This window comes from Anas platyrhynchos, chromosome 3 (assembly GCF_047663525.1).
Source record: "Anas platyrhynchos isolate ZD024472 breed Pekin duck chromosome 3, IASCAAS_PekinDuck_T2T, whole genome shotgun sequence".
NCBI classification, from domain to species: domain Eukaryota; kingdom Metazoa; phylum Chordata; class Aves; order Anseriformes; family Anatidae; genus Anas; species Anas platyrhynchos.
This window is the reverse complement of record NC_092589.1, coordinates 121,409,603-121,431,407: the sequence shown is the minus strand read 5'-3', so window position 1 is coordinate 121,431,407 and position 21,805 is coordinate 121,409,603. Positions and strand designations below refer to the sequence as shown.

The 21,805-nt window shown below is 57.7% G+C and overlaps 1 protein-coding gene and 1 long non-coding RNA gene across 2 annotated transcripts; both read right to left on the bottom strand.

Moving 5' to 3' along the window:
- Positions 1 to 315: 315 nt before the first annotated feature.
- LOC140002311 (maestro heat-like repeat-containing protein family member 7) lies at positions 316 to 9,150 on the bottom strand. The gene is made up of 19 exons (XM_072036732.1): positions 8,254 to 9,150; positions 7,570 to 7,640; positions 7,299 to 7,427; positions 7,078 to 7,157; positions 6,795 to 6,918; positions 6,430 to 6,519; positions 6,239 to 6,343; positions 5,846 to 6,017; positions 4,927 to 5,033; positions 4,418 to 4,567; positions 4,042 to 4,196; positions 3,542 to 3,680; positions 3,130 to 3,267; positions 2,775 to 2,951; positions 2,263 to 2,418; positions 1,820 to 1,921; positions 1,508 to 1,610; positions 1,255 to 1,314; positions 316 to 595 (listed from the first exon to the last, which is right to left on the bottom strand). The coding sequence occupies exons 1-19, from the start codon at positions 8,864 to 8,866 to the stop codon at positions 468 to 470; spliced, it is 2,799 nt and encodes a 932-aa protein (XP_071892833.1). The 5' UTR covers positions 8,867 to 9,150; the 3' UTR covers positions 316 to 467.
- A 5,818-nt stretch (positions 9,151 to 14,968) lies between these two features.
- LOC140002310 (uncharacterized) lies at positions 14,969 to 16,242 on the bottom strand. The gene is made up of 3 exons (XR_011808660.1): positions 16,161 to 16,242; positions 15,908 to 15,967; positions 14,969 to 15,248 (listed from the first exon to the last, which is right to left on the bottom strand). It is a non-coding gene; the product is annotated as an uncharacterized lncRNA (long non-coding RNA).
- Between the last annotated feature and the right edge of the window lie 5,563 nt (positions 16,243 to 21,805).

The following is a 21,805-nucleotide window of genomic DNA, read 5'->3' as shown; positions in this document are numbered from 1 at the left end:
GTCGTGACTCCTCTCTGTACCCCTCCCTGCCACTGTAGGGGTGGACAAAAACACCACCTGAACTCCCACTCCATCCACTACCCGTCCCAGTCCCCTAAAGTCCCGCTTGATAGTCTTCAGGCTTCTATCTTCAGTATTATCACTGCCGGCCTGGACTATCAAAAGACGATAGTAATCAGAGGGGAAAACCCGGTTGGGAAGCTTTCTGGCAACGTCCATGACCCTAGCCCCAGGGAGGCAGCAGACTTCCCTACGGGTAGGGTCAGGCTAACAAATAGGGCCCTCTGTTCCCCTCACAAGGAAGTTGCCTTCTCAGGGGAACAGAGGGAACTTCTCAGGGTCCTTGGTGGCCTACAAGTTAGCTCAGCGTCATGGCACCGAGTCACTGTGAAGGAGCTGCTGGAATAACGAGACAACAACCTAGTTCTATTAAAATATATATTGCTCTTTTGAGGACTGCTGCGGGGCTAGCGGCACCACAGCAGTGGAAATCTCCGTCCTGACATTGCCTTATGCCTTGACGTCAGGATCAGGGTGGTTTGAACTGCCAGGGAATGGACCATGGGTTCCGGGTCTTTATATGAAGGCTGGAGGACTGCAAAAGAAAGAAGAGCAGAGATGAAAACCCACTCCTTGCAGAGATCCCCAGGCATCCCCTGCAGACCATGCCAGCCCCACTCGACTCTTCCCCAGGCCAGGAGGAGCAGGAGGGACAAAGGAATCCATTGAAAGCTGCTGCTCAGCAATGTCCCAAATGCAGCCACCAGTCCTTCCCCACCTGCGCACCACAGGTCAAGTGGGGCACCTTCACAAGCTGGTTCCCTCACCACCTGCCTCCATCCCTTGGGAGGATTCACACACTCCAGGAATCTCCTGGACTCTTTCCTCTCGCTATTGTGCTTCCCCATGAGAGCAAGGGCTAGCAATCGTGACCCTGCTCCTAGCTGCTTGTAGGCTGTCTCATCTCCCTCTTCGTCCTGGTTGCGTGCTCTACAACAGGCTCCCACCTTCTGTCAGCCTTACTGCCCTTTCCCCTGACTCTTCCTCAGGGACACTCAACCCTTTCAGCGGCACTGCCCAGCTCCAGGCTGGGAGGCCATTCCCTGACACCACAGGCTACCCCGTCTCCTCTCCCTCGTTCCTATGGCTGCATTGCTCCTCCGCCCCGAAGCATTTCCCTGGAGCAGGGCAAGGCACGGGGGCCTCTGCCGCTGTCCCCCCAGCCCTAGCACACCCCCCACTGCCCTCACTCACCGCTGAGGATTTCATTCAGCTTCTCCTCGCTCTGGTCCTTGCAGTAGCGCGCAGCAAGACCTAGACACAGAGACCCCATCAGAGCCCCGCTCCCCAGCACGCTCCCAGCAGCACAGCCCCTGGCCTGGCCAGCCAGGCTGTGCCCCCTCCTGCACCCTGGAGCAAGGGCCCAGTCGGGGGGCTCTGGGGGCAACAGGGCAGTGCCTGGGGCTGCCAAAGGCTGCCCCAAGAGGGACCCAGGGGCTGGGCTCACCAATGAATCTGACGGCCTCAAGTCGCAAGTCGGTCTGAGTGGCCTTCAGGTAGGGCTGGCTCTGCTGCAGGTATTCTTCTACTCTGCCTCTGTCCTGCTGCAGCTGGAGAGAGAGAGAACGCAGGGTCACGGGGCTTGCACACCCTCTCCAGGGTCTCCTCCAGCATCCTGGGGGCAGGGAGGGCAGAGGGGCCTGCAGAAGAGCCCCCTGGGGCTCTGTGCTGGCAGGAAGGGAGCGAGGATGCAGCTGCAGGCAGCGGGCTCTGGCCGGGCGCGTTTGCCCAGCTGGGGCAAACCAAGTTGGGTCCTTACCAAGCACTCCCCGATCCTCCACGTCTGTTTTGTCTGGACGAAGCGCTTCAGCTCCTTGCGTCGCAGAAACTTTGCAGCCACGGCGAGAGCTTCCCCAGAGGCCTGCGGAGCAACAGAGTTTGGGAGGTAGCAGCACAGCCTTGGGAAGGAGACCCTCTGTCCCCTCCTCTTGGCAGGGCTGCGAGCCTTTCCCAGCGCGTTATGGGAGGCTGTGGTGGGGGGCAGCGTGCACTGGGTTCAGTGGCCAAGGCAAGGCCACGGGACAGCCACCATCGGAGGCAGCTCACAATGAGAGAGATCCCAGAGATCACAGCAAGAGATCAGAGGCTGGACTCGATGAACTTGAGGTCTCTTCCAACCTAGAAATTCTGTGATCCCCCAGAGCAACCCTGTGGCATCAGCACACCCTTGCCCACATAACTGCTCAGCTCTGAGATCTGTACCTTTGCTACGCTCTCACTCTGGTCTCTCATATGAACGTAGAGTGGGAGAAGGCTCCTGTGAACTGTCCTCTTCATTTTCTTCGTCCTTTGCCGCAGCACAGCCTCCACCACGGCTTGGAAGAGGCAGATGGAGTGCTCCCGCACCTGGCTGGACGCCTGGCAGGGAGGAGGACAGGAGGAATTTCAGCATTAGCGTGGCCGATGTGAAGGGAGCTCCCAGCACTGTGAGATGCTTCAGCGCTGGATCCTTCCCAGAGGAGCTGCTCAGGGGCAGCTGCAAGGCCTGGTGCCCGTGAAGGGCAACGCAATCGGTTGCCATCGCAGGCTGCCCGCCAGCCACCCCATTTTCGCCACCAGCCGCACCAGCCATGCCCAAGCAGAGCTCCCCAGCGCCTGGGCTGACGAGGAGACTGGGAAGGCCCTGCCTGAGTGCTGCCCACAGGGCCGGGCTGAAGGGCAGCCCTCGTTACAGGGGGCCCAGCTGAGGGCTCGGGCTCCCGCAGCACACTTACGTGGTCAAAGAGTGGCAGGAGCTTCTCAGCCAGCTGCAGAGCCAGGCCACTGTCCTTCCACCTCTCCACATGAGCCATCACGTTTCTCAGCACAAGCAGGGCCTTCAGCACCATGTCTGTGTTGGTGTCCTGCAGGGCCTCCACAATGTCTGGCAGCAAGACCTGAATTTTCCTTGCCTGTAGGAAAGACACCATTTCCCTTCCGTGAGGCAGTGAGAGACCACCCTGGGCAAAGGGCTCTGGTTCCTGAGCACCAGCCTCCTGCCTTGCTTCCTGGCAGCGGGGAGGGATGGGAGGGCAGAAGAGCAAAGCCCCAGGCTGCCAACATGGCTTTGCTTGACGATGGCCCGCTCACCTTCTTAGGGCTCTCTGACACGGTGCAGAGCCCTTTCAGAACCAAAAAGCGCATCTCTGGTCTTGGGTGCCTCAGGTAGCTCTGGAGGTGCACTGGGTTAACACAGTCCTCCAAAAAAATGTGATTCCGGCCCAGCATCTGCAAGAAAGAGCAGTGAGAGCCTGGCAGGGCCTGCAGGGCTCCCTGCAGCCTCTTCTTCTCCCACCTTTGGGCAGGGATGGGGCAGCGCCAGCTGGCACCAAAGAGGCACCAGGCGCGGGGAGCTACGGGGGCTTCCCGGCCCCAGGGACCATGTGTCCGTACGTCCTGCGGGAGCTGGCAGTTTGGGGGTAGATGGGCACAGGGCTGTGCCTGTGTGCCTGAAGGGGCACACGTAGCCCTGCTGGGAGCAAGGTTTCATCTGGGAACTCACAGCCAAGCGACGGATGCAGGTGTCTTCGGTGACTTCCTTGCACCACTGGCACAGCGAGATGCCTAGCAACACGATGTTTAAAACATTCTCCAAGGTCCTCGGCATGGCCAGGATCACCTCCCACATGGCCAGGTCAGTGCTGCAAGCCCAGAATACTCTGTCAGTGAGGCTGCCTCAGCCGCAGGGCCACAAACTGGGCCAGCCCCGGAGGACCCAGGCTGTCCTGCAGCCCCTGTGACTTGGGGAGCACTGAGGGCCCAGCCTGGGCAGGCAGGAGGGGGCTGAGCTGGTGTTCCCTGGGGGCAGGGGGACTCTGGGCTGCCTTGGACAGCTGGGCTGCTGCAGCCCTGGCTGGCCCAGTAGGGCTGGAACACATTGGTGGGAAGGAGGGCTGTGCTCCTTGGGGATGTCCTGCCCTTTGCCATTGGTGTGGCAAGCAGAGAGTCTCCAGGTGCATCTCCCGACGCGGAACAAGCCCTCAAGGATGTTAAGGCCAGGACCTGTCACGTGGCGGAGAGAACTGCAGCAGGTTCTTGGCTTCTTCCCTGGGCATCATGTTGGTCAGCCGGAGAAGCAGGGAGTCCAGGCACTGCCGCGCCGATGCCGTGTGGATGCTGCCCAGGTTTCTCCTGATGCACTCCATGATTGTTGGCACCTTGGGGGACAAAGTGGGAATGGTGTTGCCAGCAGACCGCAGCCATTGCCACAGCTGCCACTCAAACTTTGGCCCCTTCCATTGCTCTCTGCTGGCTTCAGGTGGCTTCTGGAGCCCAAGAGACCCCGATGTGCGAGGGAGGCAGGGAGGGAGGCAGGGAAGGAGAGAGGAACCACGCCTGGAAGAGCTCAAGGGCAGGGCCATGGCCACAGGCCACTTACATCTCTCAGCCAGTAGAAAGGGTCCTCCAAGGCTGCGTCGAGCACGCTGCAGGCCCCCTGCTTGTCATGGATGCTGGAGTCTTGTAAAGCTTCAAGGGCTGTGAGGATGATGTCCAGCCTCTCAGCAGGGAAGAGATGTCCTCCAAACCCCTGTGGGAAGAAGGAGGAGCGAAGACATGCCTCCCTGAGTGTCCCAAGGGTGCTGCTTAGCTGAGCAGCAAGGGCAGCTCCGGAGAGAGGGCCCTCGGGGGAAGGGGTGAGGATGGGGCATATGGGGCCAGAGTGCTGGCCCTGCAGGTAACCAGGGCTTGCTGGTGGCCAGGAGGGCTGGAGCTGCTGCCGGGACACAGGGGAGCAGCCTTCGCATAGCCCCAGCCTGGGGACAAGAGGAACCCTCTCAGCAGGGCGAGTGAGGCCGTGCCAGCCCCACTGGTTCTGGACCCCTTTGCTCACACGAGATGCCTGCTGATGCTGCGGACAAGATCCCCAGCAAGGCCAGAGCTCATTACCTTGGCAATTTCACACGGAGTTGATATTATAGAAAATGGAAGTTTTGCATACTTCAATTTCTTGTGTCTCTCTGCATATTTTACCATGTCCGCTGTCAATATGCATTCTAAACGGGGAAACAGCGAAGAGTCAGTAGGGAAGAGCATCTTTGCCAACAAGCTTGCCAAATGGTGAAAAGCACTTTCACTAGGAATGGCTGAGGAGGGAGGCTCAGACCCACGGCGAGGAGAGTGGTGGGCAGGGATGTGAAGCACAAGGTGAGGAGTGCTGGGAGCAAAAGGGACATCAGGGATGATGCAGAAGGACGAGAAGCAATGGCGTTGGGTGCCGTGGGGGTAGCAGCGTGTCACAGACCCCCTTCTGCTTGGGGTCAGGATGTGCAGGAAGCCCCCTGACACCTGCCTTTAAGACGGCAGGGAGCAAACAGTCAGGGAGCATTCTGGAGGGCGTCACCATCCCTGGTGATGCACGGCTGGCTCTGCTGTTCACTCCTCGGGGAAGATGCGGTTTGGGAAGTGCTCATCGATCGATGGCTTAGACTGGGGGACACCACAAAACAGCGTGGTAGGTGATCTGGGGAGGGTTGGGAAGCACAGCAGCAGAGAACTGCTCCTGGACGGCAGGTGAGCGCCTAGCTTCTGCGGAAAACGATAGCCAGAATGCTGCGGGAAGCTGCTGTGAGGAGCAGAGGAGGCCAGGGAACCTGGCAGAATTCCGTGGGCAGCCTCCACCAAGCACAAAAACAATCCTTCACAATACTCACAGAATCACAGAATTTCTAGGTTGGAAGAGACCTCAAGATCATTGAGTCCAACCTCTAACCTAACACTAACAGTCCCCACTAAACTCGGGGAAAACAAGTAGACAAATCAGTAGATGTTTGTGTGCAGACGGACGCTGCCCACCACACCTTCTTACCTCTTCCTTTTCTGATGATTTTGTATATGTGAGAAAGAGTTTCTAAAGCTGTGAATCTGATGGAATCTTTGTCACCGGTGAAAATGAAGAGGATGCCCAGCAGCTGTCCCAGGATGGGGATGTAGGGCTCTGTGGGCTCATCATCGCTATAGTTTTCATAGTCATCTGTGATCTGGGTGAGGAAGGGACGAGAGACAAAGGGCTTAGTGGAGGCAGAGCCGGTCCCTGAGAGAGCACGGCCTGGGAAGGGGAGAGCAGGGGCGAAGAAGGGACGAAGACCCTCGATTCACGGTTCTGAGGCACTCACGTGCATCGAGGCTTGCCTCACAGGCACCCCTGAGTGGCAGGATGCTCTGGGATGCAGGAAAGGGTGGAGGGTTCCTTGTGCCTTACCTCGGCCTCAAAATACAAGAGGATGAAATCACCCAGCCTCTCAATCATCCTCACAGCTCTCTCACGCACAGCTGGGTTTTTGGAGTGGGCAAAGTGCAGCAGCGCCTGCGAGGAGAGAAGTTGCTGGGTTGACAGTGGTCTGCAAATGTGACCTGAGAGGATTCTTTGGAAATTCTTTGCAAATGCCAAACCTTCAACATATTCTCCAACTCTGTGTTGAAACTGGCGATGGGGAAGTTGCGTATGAAGGCCGCCAGCATGGTGTCCATGGCTTTCATAGTCTGCAGGGAGGACAGAAGAGCATCGAATTATTTCTGTGGCCCTCCTCACCCCCAGGAGCTGGCTCTGAGCCCCTCAGGAGTTCAGGGGTGGCTTTGGGGCTAAAAAGCCTCTGCGTGCAGACCTCCTGCAGCACAAGATCAGGTCGGGGAAGGGGCGAGACTGGGAAAGCAAATCTGGGCCCCGGCCCTGCACTGGTCTCTGGTTGTGTCAGCACGGGGAAGCAAGGCAGCAGCTCAGCAGGACTGGGGGTGCTGGTACCTCACCCAGCACATACCTCAGTGAAGAGCGCTCTTTCTGTCTCTGGCACATCTGACTCGGGAGGCAGAAAGAAGATGCTCTTGCAGCACACATGCAGGAGTCTCTCCATTTTGCCATGCAGTACTATTGGCACGGTCTTGCTGAAGAAAAGAGAGAGAGGAGCCTGTTGGACGCAGTGCCTCGAGGCTTATGAAGGAGGACACGGACCTCCCTTGGCCAGGCATCCCTGGGAGGGACGGGCAGCCTCCCTGCCAGCTTCAGGGCCACCAGGACATTGCCACCAGGGGCTGGGCACGCACCTGAGGAGGGCGACAGTCTCCATGGCCTTCTGCCGGAATGCTGTGCGCAAGCTGTCCACGGGCTCCTTTTCCAGCAGCGCCTGCAGAGCACAAGCAGGATGAGACCTTGGAGCCGCCGGCACACAGCAGCAGCAGAGCCAGCGCTGCCCCAGCCCTCGCCTCCCAGGGGGCTGGTGCCGGGGGGCCTTGCCCCTTCTCCAACCCGCTGCGCATCCTCTCACCATGATGTTCTCCACCAGCTTATGTTTGCAGCAGAAGCCACGCAAGTTCATCAGCACACCCCTCTCTGTGACAGTTCTGCACAGATCGCAGATTTTGCTGAGGAACAGCATCTTCTGCTCCTCGTCGTCCTGGCAGCCACAAAGACACCAACAGAGCATTAGGGGGACACCCACGGCCAGCAGGACCAAAGCCTTGAGGGGTCTGGGGCTGTGTGGGACCCCTGGAGGGCAGCGCCAGGAGCACAGCTGTGATGCAAGCGGCTGCCATTACCTTTTCTGTGCCACTGATATACTTCACGATGAATTCCATGGCCGAGTCTGCGCTCAGTTTCCATGCCTTATCTGGAAAGGAGGAAAGCAAAGAGTGCTGCAGAGAGGGGCTGAATGCAGGGGTGAGGAGAGGAAGGGCCCCAGCCCCAGAAGGATGTGGGGAGGCCGCGGGGATGCCCAGAGGCTGCAGCAGCTCCGCTGGGAAGAGAGGCTGAGGGAGCTGGGCTTGTGGAGCCTGGAGAAGGCTGCGGGGGGACCTCGCTGCGGCCTCCCCGTGCCCAAAGGGGCCTCCAGGAAAGCTGGGGGGGGATCTTCATCATGGACTGCAGCGACAGGACAAGGGGTGACGGCCTTAACCTCAAAGAGGGCAGGTTTCTTTCGGACAGGCAGGGATTTCTCTCCTTCACGCCCAGGGCAGTGAGGCCTTGGCGCAGGCTGCGGTGCCCCCTCCCTGGCACTGCCCACGGCCAGGCTGGGTGGGCTTTGGGCAGCCTGGGCTGGGGGGAAGCATCGTGATCGCCGAGGTCCCCCCCAGCCCAAAGCGTCCTGGGATTCTGTGGTGCTGCGGAGGAAGCTCGGCCCCGTCAGCCCAAGCGCCGCTTTACCCAGGGAAGGAGTCCTGGAGTCAGGCAGGGGTCTCTGTGTCCCCAACCCTCCCCACCCCATCCCGAAGACCCTGACTCACTGGGATCCAGCCACTGTACGTCGTCCTGGCTCTCCTCTACCTGGCTGCTGCCCGCTGCCTGAGCAATGTCCTCTGCCGGTCTCCTGTCCTCTACCGGGCTGCTGTCCTCTGCCGGCAAAATGTCCTCTACCGAGGTGCTGTCCTCTGACAGCAAGCTGTCTTCTGCCGGGCTGCTGTCCTCTGATGGCAAAATGTCCTCTACCGAGGTGCTGTCCTCTGACAGCAAGCTGTCTTCTGCCGGGCTGCTGTCCTCTGATGGCAAAAAGGCCTCGACTGGGGTTCTGTACTCTGCCAGCAAGCTGTCCTCTGCTGGGCTTCTGTCCTCTGCCGGCAAAATGTCCTCTACCGAGGTGCTGTCCTCTGCCAGCAAGCTGTCTTCTGCCGGCCTGCTGTCCTCTGATGGCAAAAAGGCCTCGACTGGGGTTCTGTCCACTGCCAGCAAGCTGTCCTCTGCTGGCCGGTTGCTGCCCCTAGAAGACCAGGTCTCCTGCCAGGCCAGCCTGGGCTGCCTGGGGGGCATGCCTCCCTCCTCATCCCCTTCAGAAGCAGCCTCTGGAGTGGGAGAGTTCTCAGATAGAAACCGGCGGCTCCTCTGGGCGGGCGGTTGTGGCATTGTGGGACGTGGGCTATGCTCGGGGACTCCTCGAAGGCCCTGTGCTCCTGCCCTGTCCGTCACTGCCGTGCACCGACACTGAGGGTCCGAGCCACGGCTGCGCTCTTATAAGGCGGAGCCCTGGGGTGTCACCAAGTGACGTCACAATGGGTGCCACTGTGACACGTGCCTGGGCTGGGTGGGCACCCATTGTGACGTCACTTGGTGACACCCCAGGGTGCTGCCTGACGCGAGCGCAGCCGTGGCTCGGACCCTCAGGCCCTGCTTCCCAGGACGTGGCTGAACACCGCTCGTTGATGGGAAGTAGAGAATAATTTTTTTTTCCCTCTCTCCGTGCTCCCACGCGGACTGATTGTTTCTTTTGTTTCTTTTTTTTTTCCTCCCCATTCCCTTTCCATTTAATTAAACCTTTCTCATCTCAAACCTCGAGTTCTCTGTGTTGTATTTTCTCCCCCTTCCTCTTTGAGGAGAGGGGGAGTGAGAGAGCGGTTGTGGTGGAGCTCGGCTGCCCACCTGAGTAAAACCACCACACTTTGTCCCAGCAGCTGCGGTGCCTTGTGAGGGGCTGGGGCTGGGGTGGCCGTGCCCAGAGCCCTGCAGCAGCCTGTGGAGGGCATTGCCCTGGGGCCAGCCCAGCCTGGGCTGCTGGGCTGGGCTGGGCTGGAGAGAGGGCAGGGTGGTGGGGAGAGGTGGGCAGGGGCCGGGCTGGGCTGGGCAGTGCCCGGCAGAGCACTTTGTTGACTTTGATGACTTTCACCTATTTCTTTGAGGACTGTAGACACCCGTCTCTGTTCACCACCTTGCTCTCATCCCAGCATTTCCATCATTTCACCAGTGTCTCATCAACCCTCCCCAGCTGCTCCTTCTCACACAAAGCCATGCTCTGATCACAGACGCTCTTTGGGTGACCTCTGGCAACGCAGCACAACACTCTGAGGGACAGTTCTTCCTCCTCGTGGCCAGCACCAACATTCCAAAGTGCACTTTGTGGCAGTTTTTTCTCTCCTACTCTTTTCTACTACAAAAGAAAGCTCCATCAGGGTGGAACCCCCTCCTAAAGTAGGCATCCCAATCCATCAGGCTCCTTGCGGCCTGTCAGCCAACCAGACAGAAGTCACCGCACCAGCATCTTCCAAGCCATGGGCCTGCTGCTGTCCAGTCATGGACTCAAGCAGAAGGGACAGGACAACCCATATGTGGGCCTTCTTTCTGCATGGGTCCTCCTGGGTATGTAGGCAGAGGGGATCCCACAGTCAGCATGCCAGCCAGGTGCCTTTTGCTGGCCTACCAGGGCCACTGGCAGATGTCAGCCGAAAAGTACCGATCCCAGCTCTAAGTCAAGGGTGACCTGCCACCTACAGAAGTGACCTCTCAATCCCTTTCTGTGACATGATCCTGCTGCTTCCCTATCAACTGCAGAGACAGAAGTGACCCCACAGTGACCAGCACAGTCACACTCCCCTGCTGGTGCAGGAGATCCTCAGGCAGAGCTGAGCTCATCAGAGCATCCTCCTCCGTCTCCCCCTTGTGACCTACTAGCTGATCAGATCCATGGCCCTTCGCATTCATCTTTGAATGCCATGTGACTGCCCAGTAAGATCACGATCCCTGCCCTGCCCAAAAGGGCAAAGCACCTAAAGGTTAGGAAAAGGGTTAAAAGTGAGAAGGTTAATGTACGGGAATAGGGGCTTTCAGTGTTAGGTGTTCGTGTATGGGATTAAGGTTTCCCTTTGTAGGTTAGAGATTAATCAAATGTGTAGCTGGAGGGTAGGGTATTCTTCTTAGGATGTGTTCTGCTTAGGGTATGTGAAAGGTCTTTGGTTGAGGGTTTTTTTTAGGTCTGCAAGGGCTAAATAGAACATTTTAATGATCGCGTTAAGGGCAGGGATCAGGGTGAGCAAGACAGTAAAGGTAGGGGAAAGGGGCTATGGGCTGACTTTTTGCTTCGAGGGATATTGCGGTCAAATATTAGAGCAGAGTATTCCTGTCAGTGTGTGGAGAAGCCTTTAGTTTTATGGAATTCAGGTTACTGGCTAAAATACGGTAATGGCCTCACGTGACTGCTTTAAGTCAGCTTTAAAGTGAGATGAAAACTACCTGATCATTCTTACATCTTCAAAACCATTAGCTTCTGCTGTCCAAGCTCCTCTTCCCTCCCCAAAATCTCACATCTCTCCTGTCTAGGCTTATCCTGAATTCACTGTATCAGTCATCTTCTTAGAGGCAGCTTTCTGATGACTTTCATGAACACAGAGTATCTGTCTTACCTCTGCTGGCTACTCTGTTCCTGAGAATGAAGCAGCTTCTAAGCCAGCATGGAGAAGGACACAAAGGGTCTGTAGGAGCACCTTGCACAATGTGCCCAGCAGTTCTGCACCACCACAAAAGCGCACATCCTGCCTACAAGTTTTGGTTCCAGAATGGCTCCTATGGATCCAGGGTAACTTCCCAGGCCCTTATGTATGCTTCAGTTTCCCCCAGGCATCTTGAAGGCAGTAGCTGCCTCTGTGTAGAAAACTGAAAGCAGCCCTGAAGGATGACTTTAGGCAAAAGCTGACACTTCTGACATAACCCCTATCCAAGACCTCTTCCTTTATGGGGCCTACCCAGTACTTAGGAAGAGTGGAACTCACAACCTGTATGCATAGCAGGTGCCTTCTTCTGGTCTATCACTGACACTGGCAGATGTGAGCCTAAAGGCACGTATCCCAGTCAAGAGTCAAGGGATGACCTGTTGGCTACTTCAGAAAGAGCTCAACTCACAATCCACTTTACAAATATTCCCTTAGGAATGGATTAGGAATTTCTGAAGCACCACCGACTTTGTGATACAACACCTACAAAACACATACTTTCTTTCAAAATCATTAGTTTCTGCTGCCCAAACTCCTCTTCCCGCCCCCAGATCTCACATCTCTCCTGGCCAGCCTTCTCCTAACCTCCCCATATCGGTCATCTGTTTGGGAGCAGGATTCTCATGACATTCATGATCTCAGGGTACCTGTCTCACCTCTGCTGGCTACTCTGTTACTGAGAAAGAAGCAGCTCCTAAGCCAGCATGGAGCACCCTACACAAAGTGCCCAGCACCACCATAGAAGTGTGCTGCCTACAAATTTTGGTCCCCAAATGGCTGCTTTGGATCCAAGGTAACTTTTTCCCAGGCCCTTATACATGGTTCATTTTCCCCCAGGCATCTTGGCAGTGGCTCCCTCTGTACAGAAAACTGAAAACAGCCCTGAAGGATGACTTCAGGCAAATGCTGACACCTCTGACATGACAACCCCGATCCAAGACCTCTTCCTCTTTGGGGCCTACCAGGTACTTAGGAAGAGTGAATTGCATGAACTACATGCAAAGCAGGTAACCTGCACTTGCCTTTCAGGTACATTCAGAGAGATGAGCTTAATGGCACTGCTCCCAGCCAGGAGTCAAGCGATGACCTGTCAGCTACTTCAGAAAGAAGTCACTTCACACGCCATTAAACAGCCATTTGCTTCCAACTAGATTAGAAATTTCTGAGGCACGACTGACCCCTTATTAACATACCTACAAAACATTCTCTTTTTGGCCCTGGACCTGCCCAGGCAGTGATCTGGTTGTGACTCTTCCAGCCCAAGGCACTGCTGCTCAACTCCCAGCCTCTCTGATGCATGGGAGCCAGTTCTGTACCAGTCCAGTCAGGTGCTAGGCCAGGAGGGACCTTGCAGGCAATCTTCAAGGCCCGTGCCTGTTGGCGGTCTCTCAGCTCCTTGTGCACAGCAAAGATAACGCTCAAATCCAGAAGCCATGTGCCTGAAGCTGGCCTAGAACACACTCAGGGAAGGGCCCTCCCAGCCCCAGCCCCAGCCCCAGCCCGAGCTGGCGGTGCTGCTCTGCGGAGTGAGGGGGCTGTGGTGCCCAGGGCACAGGGACACTCTGCAGGGCCATGCTGGGCAGGCTGGGAGGCAGACCCAGCTCATGGGGTCACTGCCATTGCCCCAGGGCCGCAAGGAATCACTCGCCAGACTCCTTTGCTGGGGCTGTGTTGTGGTTTAACGTGGCCAGCAGGTAAGCACCACACAGCTTTTTGCTCACCCTCCCTCCTCCCTCTCTGGAATGGGGGAAAGAAATGAGAAAGTGAATCCTGTGGGTTGAGATAGAGACAGTTTATTAAGGAAGGAAAGGGGAGGGGAGGGGAGGGGAGGGGAGGGGAGGGGAGGGGAGGGGAGGGGAGGGGAGGGGAGGGGAGATATCATAACTTGTGGAAACAGACAGCTTTCCATCCGCTAGCCTTCTGTGACTCTGTACTGCAATTCCGTTCAACTGGTTACTCCTTTATTATCCAAACTCTCCTGCAACTCCTGATACTGCTAACTTGTCACAGATAGCACAATCACACGAAGGTTGAAACGTCTGCCTGCAGACATGAAAGGCTGACAGAATGGAGCATCTGTCCAGGGGAACCTTGAGAAACTGCAGGATTTTGCCTACAGAAACCTCTTGACATTTACAAGAAGAAAAGCCTCATCCTGCACCAGAGGAAGAGGAACCCCACACATCAGGGCAGACTGGGACCCTGCTGAGTGAGCAGTGCCCAGGAGGAGGAGGGCCTGGGCACCACGAGGGATGCCAAACGAGCTCACCAGGAGCTCACCAGGAACCAGGCCAACTTCCTACAGAGCTGCCTTATGAGGAGCATGGCCACCAAGAAAATGTAAGTTACCATGCTCGGCTCCGATCTGATGAGACACCACACAGCCAGCAGGGAAAGAGGTGCAGGTCTGTGAATCTCTTGGACAGCCTGGTGTGGAGAGGAGCAAGCACACTGGAAAGGCTGAAAGTCCCAACAGGCCTGAGGTCTGTGTGTCAATGGCTAGGGCTCTTGTCTCCGACAGCGAGGCCTATGAGGAGGCAGCTTCTTGTTAAAGCACCAGGGTCTCATTGCCTCCTCACCAGCCATGAACCAGGCAGGAGTCGTACCCTTCTCCTGCACTGGGCCATGGACATCCCCATCTCCTACTGCCCAGGAAGAGCCCTGAGCTCCTGTGTGAAGGGAAAGGATCTCCCTTCCCAGGAGCCTGGGGTCAAAGCCTGTTTTTCAATACATCAGTGTCACCTTCACATTTGTCTACCTGTCCTCACTGCCTCCAGTGTTCTGCTCTAATGAGCTCCAAGGGAGGCTGTGTCAGTGCCAGCAGAGTCCCCCCTCAGGGGGACTGATCCAGATCCCCTTGCCCAGCTTGGTGTCGCCCACGAACTTACAGCGCCCAGTGGGGCCCACCCAGCCCAGGCACGTGTCACATGGGACCTCCCTTGGTGACCTCCCTTGGTGACACCCCAGGGGTCCGCCTTATATGACTGCAGCTGTGGCTCGGACCCTCAGCGTCGGTGCACGGCAGTGACGGACAGGGCAGGAGCACTGGGCCTTCGAGGAGTCCCCGAGCATAGCCCACGCCTGCCCGAAGGAGCCTCCGTTTTCTATTTGAGAACTCTCCCACTCCAGAGGCTCCTTCTGAATCTGATGAGGAGGGAGGCATGCCCCCCAGGCAGCCCAGGCTGGCCTGGCAGGAGACCTGGTCTTCTGAGGGCAGCAACCGGCCAGCAGAGGACAGCTTGCTGGCAGAAGACAGCACCCCGGTAGAGGACATTTTGCCGGCAGAGGACAGAAGCCCAGCAGAGGACAGCTTGCTGTCAAAGGGCAGCAGCCCGGTAGAGGACAGGAGACCAGCAGAGGACAGCTTAGTGGTAGAGAACAGAGGTTTGACAGAGGACAGCAAGAAGGAGTTGCAGTTGCTGGATCCCAGTGAGTCGTGACTCCTCTCTGTACCCCTCCCTGCCACTGTAGGGGTGGACAAAAACACCACCTGAACTCCCACTCCATCCACTACCCGTCCCAGTCCCCTAAAGTCCCGCTTGATAGTCTTCAGGCTTCTATCTTCAGTATTATCACTGCCGGCCTGGACTATCAAAAGACGATAGTAATCAGAGGGGAAAACCCGGTTGGGAAGCTTTCTGGCAACGTCCATGACCCTAGCCCCAGGGAGGCAGCAGACTTCCCTACGGGTAGGGTCAGGCTAACAAATAGGGCCCTCTGTTCCCCTCACAAGGAAGTTGCCTTCTCAGGGGAACAGAGGGAACTTCTCAGGGTCCTTGGTGGCCTACAAGTTAGCTCAGCGTCATGGCACCGAGTCACTGTGAAGGAGCTGCTGGAATAACGAGACAACAACCTAGTTCTATTAAAATATATATTGCTCTTTTGAGGACTGCTGCGGGGCTAGCGGCACCACAGCAGTGGAAATCTCCGTCCTGACATTGCCTTATGCCTTGACGTCAGGATCAGGGTGGTTTGAACTGCCAGGGAATGGACCATGGGTTCCGGGTCTTTATATGAAGGCTGGAGGACTGCAAAAGAAAGAAGAGCAGAGATGAAAACCCACTCCTTGCAGAGATCCCCAGGCATCCCCTGCAGACCATGCCAGCCCCACTCGACTCTTCCCCAGGCCAGGAGGAGCAGGAGGGACAAAGGAATCCATTGAAAGCTGCTGCTCAGCAATGTCCCAAATGCAGCCACCAGTCCTTCCCCACCTGCGCACCACAGGTCAAGTGGGGCACCTTCACAAGCTGGTTCCCTCACCACCTGCCTCCATCCCTTGGGAGGATTCACACACTCCAGGAATCTCCTGGACTCTTTCCTCTCGCTATTGTGCTTCCCCATGAGAGCAAGGGCTAGCAATCGTGACCCTGCTCCTAGCTGCTTGTAGGCTGTCTCATCTCCCTCTTCGTCCTGGTTGCGTGCTCTACAACAGGCTCCCACCTTCTGTCAGCCTTACTGCCCTTTCCCCTGACTCTTCCTCAGGGACACTCAACCCTTTCAGCGGCACTGCCCAGCTCCAGGCTGGGAGGCCATTCCCTGACACCACAGGCTACCCCGTCTCCTCTCCCTCGTTCCTATGGCTGCATTGCTCCTCCGCCCCGAAGCATTTCCCTGGAGCAGGGCAAGGCACGGGGGCCTCTGCCGCTGTCCCCCCAGCCCTAGCACACCCCCCACTGCCCTCACTCACCGCTGAGGATTTCATTCAGCTTCTCCTCGCTCTGGTCCTTGCAGTAGCGCGCAGCAAGACCTAGACACAGAGACCCCATCAGAGCCCCGCTCCCCAGCACGCTCCCAGCAGCACAGCCCCTGGCCTGGCCAGCCAGGCTGTGCCCCCTCCTGCACCCTGGAGCAAGGGCCCAGTCGGGGGGCTCTGGGGGCAACAGGGCAGTGCCTGGGGCTGCCAAAGGCTGCCCCAAGAGGGACCCAGGGGCTGGGCTCACCAATGAATCTGACGGCCTCAAGTCGCAAGTCGGTCTGAGTGGCCTTCAGGTAGGGCTGGCTCTGCTGTAGGTATTCTTCTACTCTGCCTCTGTCCTGCTGCAGCTGGAGAGAGAGAGAACGCAGGGTCACGGGGCTTGCACACCCTCTCCAGGGTCTCCTCCAGCATCCTGGGGGCAGGGAGGGCAGAGGGGCCTGCAGAAGAGCCCCCTGGGGCTCTGTGCTGGCAGGAAGGGAGCGAGGATGCAGCTGCAGGCAGCGGGCTCTGGCCGGGCGCGTTTGCCCAGCTGGGGCAAACCAAGTTGGGTCCTTACCAAGCACTCCCCGATCCTCCACGTCTGTTTTGTCTGGACGAAGCGCTTCAGCTCCTTGCGTCGCAGAAACTTTGCAGCCACGGCGAGAGCTTCCCCAGAGGCCTGCGGAGCAACAGAGTTTGGGAGGTAGCAGCACAGCCTTGGGAAGGAGACCCTCTGTCCCCTCCTCTTGGCAGGGCTGCGAGCCTTTCCCAGCGCGTTATGGGAGGCTGTGGTGGGGGGCAGCGTGCACTGGGTTCAGTGGCCAAGGCAAGGCCACGGGACAGCCACCATCGGAGGCAGCTCACAATGAGAGAGATCCCAGAGATCACAGCAAGAGATCAGAGGCTGGACTCGATGAACTTGAGGTCTCTTCCAACCTAGAAATTCTGTGATCCCCCAGAGCAACCCTGTGGCATCAGCACACCCTTGCCCACATAACTGCTCAGCTCTGAGATCTGTACCTTTGCTACGCTCTCACTCTGGTCTCTCATATGAACGTAGAGTGGGAGAAGGCTCCTGTGAACTGTCCTCTTCATTTTCTTCGTCCTTTGCCGCAGCACAGCCTCCACCACGGCTTGGAAGAGGCAGATGGAGTGCTCCCGCACCTGGCTGGACGCCTGGCAGGGAGGAGGACAGGAGGAATTTCAGCATTAGCGTGGCCGATGTGAAGGGAGCTCCCAGCACTGTGAGATGCTTCAGCGCTGGATCCTTCCCAGAGGAGCTGCTCAGGGGCAGCTGCAAGGCCTGGTGCCCGTGAAGGGCAACGCAATCGGTTGCCATCGCAGGCTGCCCGCCAGCCACCCCATTTTCGCCACCAGCCGCACCAGCCATGCCCAAGCAGAGCTCCCCAGCGCCTGGGCTGACGAGGAGACTGGGAAGGCCCTGCCTGAGTGCTGCCCACAGGGCCGGGCTGAAGGGCAGCCCTCGTTACAGGGGGCCCAGCTGAGGGCTCGGGCTCCCGCAGCACACTTACGTGGTCAAAGAGTGGCAGGAGCTTCTCAGCCAGCTGCAGAGCCAGGCCACTGTCCTTCCACCTCTCCACATGAGCCATCACGTTTCTCAGCACAAGCAGGGCCTTCAGCACCATGTCTGTGTTGGTGTCCTGCAGGGCCTCCACAATGTCTGGCAGCAAGACCTGAATTTTCCTTGCCTGTAGGAAAGACACCATTTCCCTTCCGTGAGGCAGTGAGAGACCACCCTGGGCAAAGGGCTCTGGTTCCTGAGCACCAGCCTCCTGCCTTGCTTCCTGGCAGCGGGGAGGGATGGGAGGGCAGAAGAGCAAAGCCCCAGGCTGCCAACATGGCTTTGCTTGACGATGGCCCGCTCACCTTCTTAGGGCTCTCTGACACGGTGCAGAGCCCTTTCAGAACCAAAAAGCGCATCTCTGGTCTTGGGTGCCTCAGGTAGCTCTGGAGGTGCACTGGGTTAACACAGTCCTCCAAAAAAATGTGATTCCGGCCCAGCATCTGCAAGAAAGAGCAGTGAGAGCCTGGCAGGGCCTGCAGGGCTCCCTGCAGCCTCTTCTTCTCCCACCTTTGGGCAGGGATGGGGCAGCGCCAGCTGGCACCAAAGAGGCACCAGGCGCGGGGAGCTACGGGGGCTTCCCGGCCCCAGGGACCATGTGTCCGTACGTCCTGCGGGAGCTGGCAGTTTGGGGGTAGATGGGCACAGGGCTGTGCCTGTGTGCCTGAAGGGGCACACGTAGCCCTGCTGGGAGCAAGGTTTCATCTGGGAACTCACAGCCAAGCGACGGATGCAGGTGTCTTCGGTGACTTCCTTGCACCACTGGCACAGCGAGATGCCTAGCAACACGATGTTTAAAACATTCTCCAAGGTCCTCGGCATGGCCAGGATCACCTCCCACATGGCCAGGTCAGTGCTGCAAGCCCAGAATACTCTGTCAGTGAGGCTGCCTCAGCCGCAGGGCCACAAACTGGGCCAGCCCCGGAGGACCCAGGCTGTCCTGCAGCCCCTGTGACTTGGGGAGCACTGAGGGCCCAGCCTGGGCAGGCAGGAGGGGGCTGAGCTGGTGTTCCCTGGGGGCAGGGGGACTCTGGGCTGCCTTGGACAGCTGGGCTGCTGCAGCCCTGGCTGGCCCAGTAGGGCTGGAACACATTGGTGGGAAGGAGGGCTGTGCTCCTTGGGGATGTCCTGCCCTTTGCCATTGGTGTGGCAAGCAGAGAGTCTCCAGGTGCATCTCCCGACGCGGAACAAGCCCTCAAGGATGTTAAGGCCAGGACCTGTCACGTGGCGGAGAGAACTGCAGCAGGTTCTTGGCTTCTTCCCTGGGCATCATGTTGGTCAGCCGGAGAAGCAGGGAGTCCAGGCACTGCCGCGCCGATGCCGTGTGGATGCTGCCCAGGTTTCTCCTGATGCACTCCATGATTGTTGGCACCTTGGGGGACAAAGTGGGAATGGTGTTGCCAGCAGACCGCAGCCATTGCCACAGCTGCCACTCAAACTTTGGCCCCTTCCATTGCTCTCTGCTGGCTTCAGGTGGCTTCTGGAGCCCAAGAGACCCCGATGTGCGAGGGAGGCAGGGAGGGAGGCAGGGAAGGAGAGAGGAACCACGCCTGGAAGAGCTCAAGGGCAGGGCCATGGCCACAGGCCACTTACATCTCTCAGCCAGTAGAAAGGGTCCTCCAAGGCTGCGTCGAGCACGCTGCAGGCCCCCTGCTTGTCATGGATGCTGGAGTCTTGTAAAGCTTCAAGGGCTGTGAGGATGATGTCCAGCCTCTCAGCAGGGAAGAGATGTCCTCCAAACCCCTGTGGGAAGAAGGAGGAGCGAAGACATGCCTCCCTGAGTGTCCCAAGGGTGCTGCTTAGCTGAGCAGCAAGGGCAGCTCCGGAGAGAGGGCCCTCGGGGGAAGGGGTGAGGATGGGGCATATGGGGCCAGAGTGCTGGCCCTGCAGGTAACCAGGGCTTGCTGGTGGCCAGGAGGGCTGGAGCTGCTGCCGGGACACAGGGGAGCAGCCTTCGCATAGCCCCAGCCTGGGGACAAGAGGAACCCTCTCAGCAGGGCGAGTGAGGCCGTGCCAGCCCCACTGGTTCTGGACCCCTTTGCTCACACGAGATGCCTGCTGATGCTGCGGACAAGATCCCCAGCAAGGCCAGAGCTCATTACCTTGGCAATTTCACACGGAGTTGATATTATAGAAAATGGAAGTTTTGCATACTTCAATTTCTTGTGTCTCTCTGCATATTTTACCATGTCCGCTGTCAATATGCATTCTAAACGGGGAAACAGCGAAGAGTCAGTAGGGAAGAGCATCTTTGCCAACAAGCTTGCCAAATGGTGAAAAGCACTTTCACTAGGAATGGCTGAGGAGGGAGGCTCAGACCCACGGCGAGGAGAGTGGTGGGCAGGGATGTGAAGCACAAGGTGAGGAGTGCTGGGAGCAAAAGGGACATCAGGGATGATGCAGAAGGACGAGAAGCAATGGCGTTGGGTGCCGTGGGGGTAGCAGCGTGTCACAGACCCCCTTCTGCTTGGGGTCAGGATGTGCAGGAAGCCCCCTGACACCTGCCTTTAAGACGGCAGGGAGCAAACAGTCAGGGAGCATTCTGGAGGGCGTCACCATCCCTGGTGATGCACGGCTGGCTCTGCTGTTCACTCCTCGGGGAAGATGCGGTTTGGGAAGTGCTCATCGATCGATGGCTTAGACTGGGGGACACCACAAAACAGCGTGGTAGGTGATCTGGGGAGGGTTGGGAAGCACAGCAGCAGAGAACTGCTCCTGGACGGCAGGTGAGCGCCTAGCTTCTGCGGAAAACGATAGCCAGAATGCTGCGGGAAGCTGCTGTGAGGAGCAGAGGAGGCCAGGGAACCTGGCAGAATTCCGTGGGCAGCCTCCACCAAGCACAAAAACAATCCTTCACAATACTCACAGAATCACAGAATTTCTAGGTTGGAAGAGACCTCAAGATCATCGAGTCCAACCTCTAACCTAACACTAACAGTCCCCACTAAACTCGGGGAAAACAAGTAGACAAATCAGTAGATGTTTGTGTGCAGACGGACGCTGCCCACCACACCTTCTTACCTCTTCCTTTTCTGATGATTTTGTATATGTGAGAAAGAGTTTCTAAAGCTGTGAATCTGATGGAATCTTTGTCACCGGTGAAAATGAAGAGGATGCCCAGCAGCTGTCCCAGGATGGGGATGTAGGGCTCTGTGGGCTCATCATCGCTATAGTTTTCATAGTCATCTGTGATCTGGGTGAGGAAGGGACGAGAGACAAAGGGCTTAGTGGAGGCAGAGCCGGTCCCTGAGAGAGCACGGCCTGGGAAGGGGAGAGCAGGGGCGAAGAAGGGACGAAGACCCTCGATTCACGGTTCTGAGGCACTCACGTGCATCGAGGCTTGCCTCACAGGCACCCCTGAGTGGCAGGATGCTCTGGGATGCAGGAAAGGGTGGAGGGTTCCTTGTGCCTTACCTCGGCCTCAAAATACAAGAGGATGAAATCACCCAGCCTCTCAATCATCCTCACAGCTCTCTCACGCACAGCTGGGTTTTTGGAGTGGGCAAAGTGCAGCAGCGCCTGCGAGGAGAGAAGTTGCTGGGTTGACAGTGGTCTGCAAATGTGACCTGAGAGGATTCTTTGGAAATTCTTTGCAAATGCCAAACCTTCAACATATTCTCCAACTCTGTGTTGAAACTGGCGATGGGGAAGTTGCGTATGAAGGCCGCCAGCATGGTGTCCATGGCTTTCATAGTCTGCAGGGAGGACAGAAGAGCATCGAATTATTTCTGTGGCCCTCCTCACCCCCAGGAGCTGGCTCTGAGCCCCTCAGGAGTTCAGGGGTGGCTTTGGGGCTAAAAAGCCTCTGCGTGCAGACCTCCTGCAGCACAAGATCAGGTCGGGGAAGGGGCGAGACTGGGAAAGCAAATCTGGGCCCCGGCCCTGCACTGGTCTCTGGTTGTGTCAGCACGGGGAAGCAAGGCAGCAGCTCAGCAGGACTGGGGGTGCTGGTACCTCACCCAGCACATACCTCAGTGAAGAGCGCTCTTTCTGTCTCTGGCACATCTGACTCGGGAGGCAGAAAGAAGATGCTCTTGCAGCACACATGCAGGAGTCTCTCCATTTTGCCATGCAGTACTATTGGCACGGTCTTGCTGAAGAAAAGAGAGAGAGGAGCCTGTTGGACGCAGTGCCTCGAGGCTTATGAAGGAGGACACGGACCTCCCTTGGCCAGGCATCCCTGGGAGGGACGGGCAGCCTCCCTGCCAGCTTCAGGGCCACCAGGACATTGCCACCAGGGGCTGGGCACGCACCTGAGGAGGGCGACAGTCTCCATGGCCTTCTGCCGGAATGCTGTGCGCAAGCTGTCCACGGGCTCCTTTTCCAGC

What these genes read in the sequence shown, in the direction of transcription:
- LOC140002311 (XM_072036732.1), bottom strand. Translation starts at nt 8,866, where the DNA reads ATGCCACAACCGCCCGCCCAGAGGAGCCGCCGGTTTCTATCTGAGAAC. An exon ending in TCTTGTATTTTGAGGCCGAG is followed by an intron (nt 6,018 to 6,238) that starts GTAAGGCACAAG and finishes TTCCTCACCCAG; the next exon opens with ATCACAGATGACTATGAAAA. An exon ending in CTCCGTGTGAAATTGCCAAG is followed by an intron (nt 4,568 to 4,926) that starts GTAATGAGCTCT and finishes TTCTTCCCACAG; the next exon opens with GGGTTTGGAGGACATCTCTT.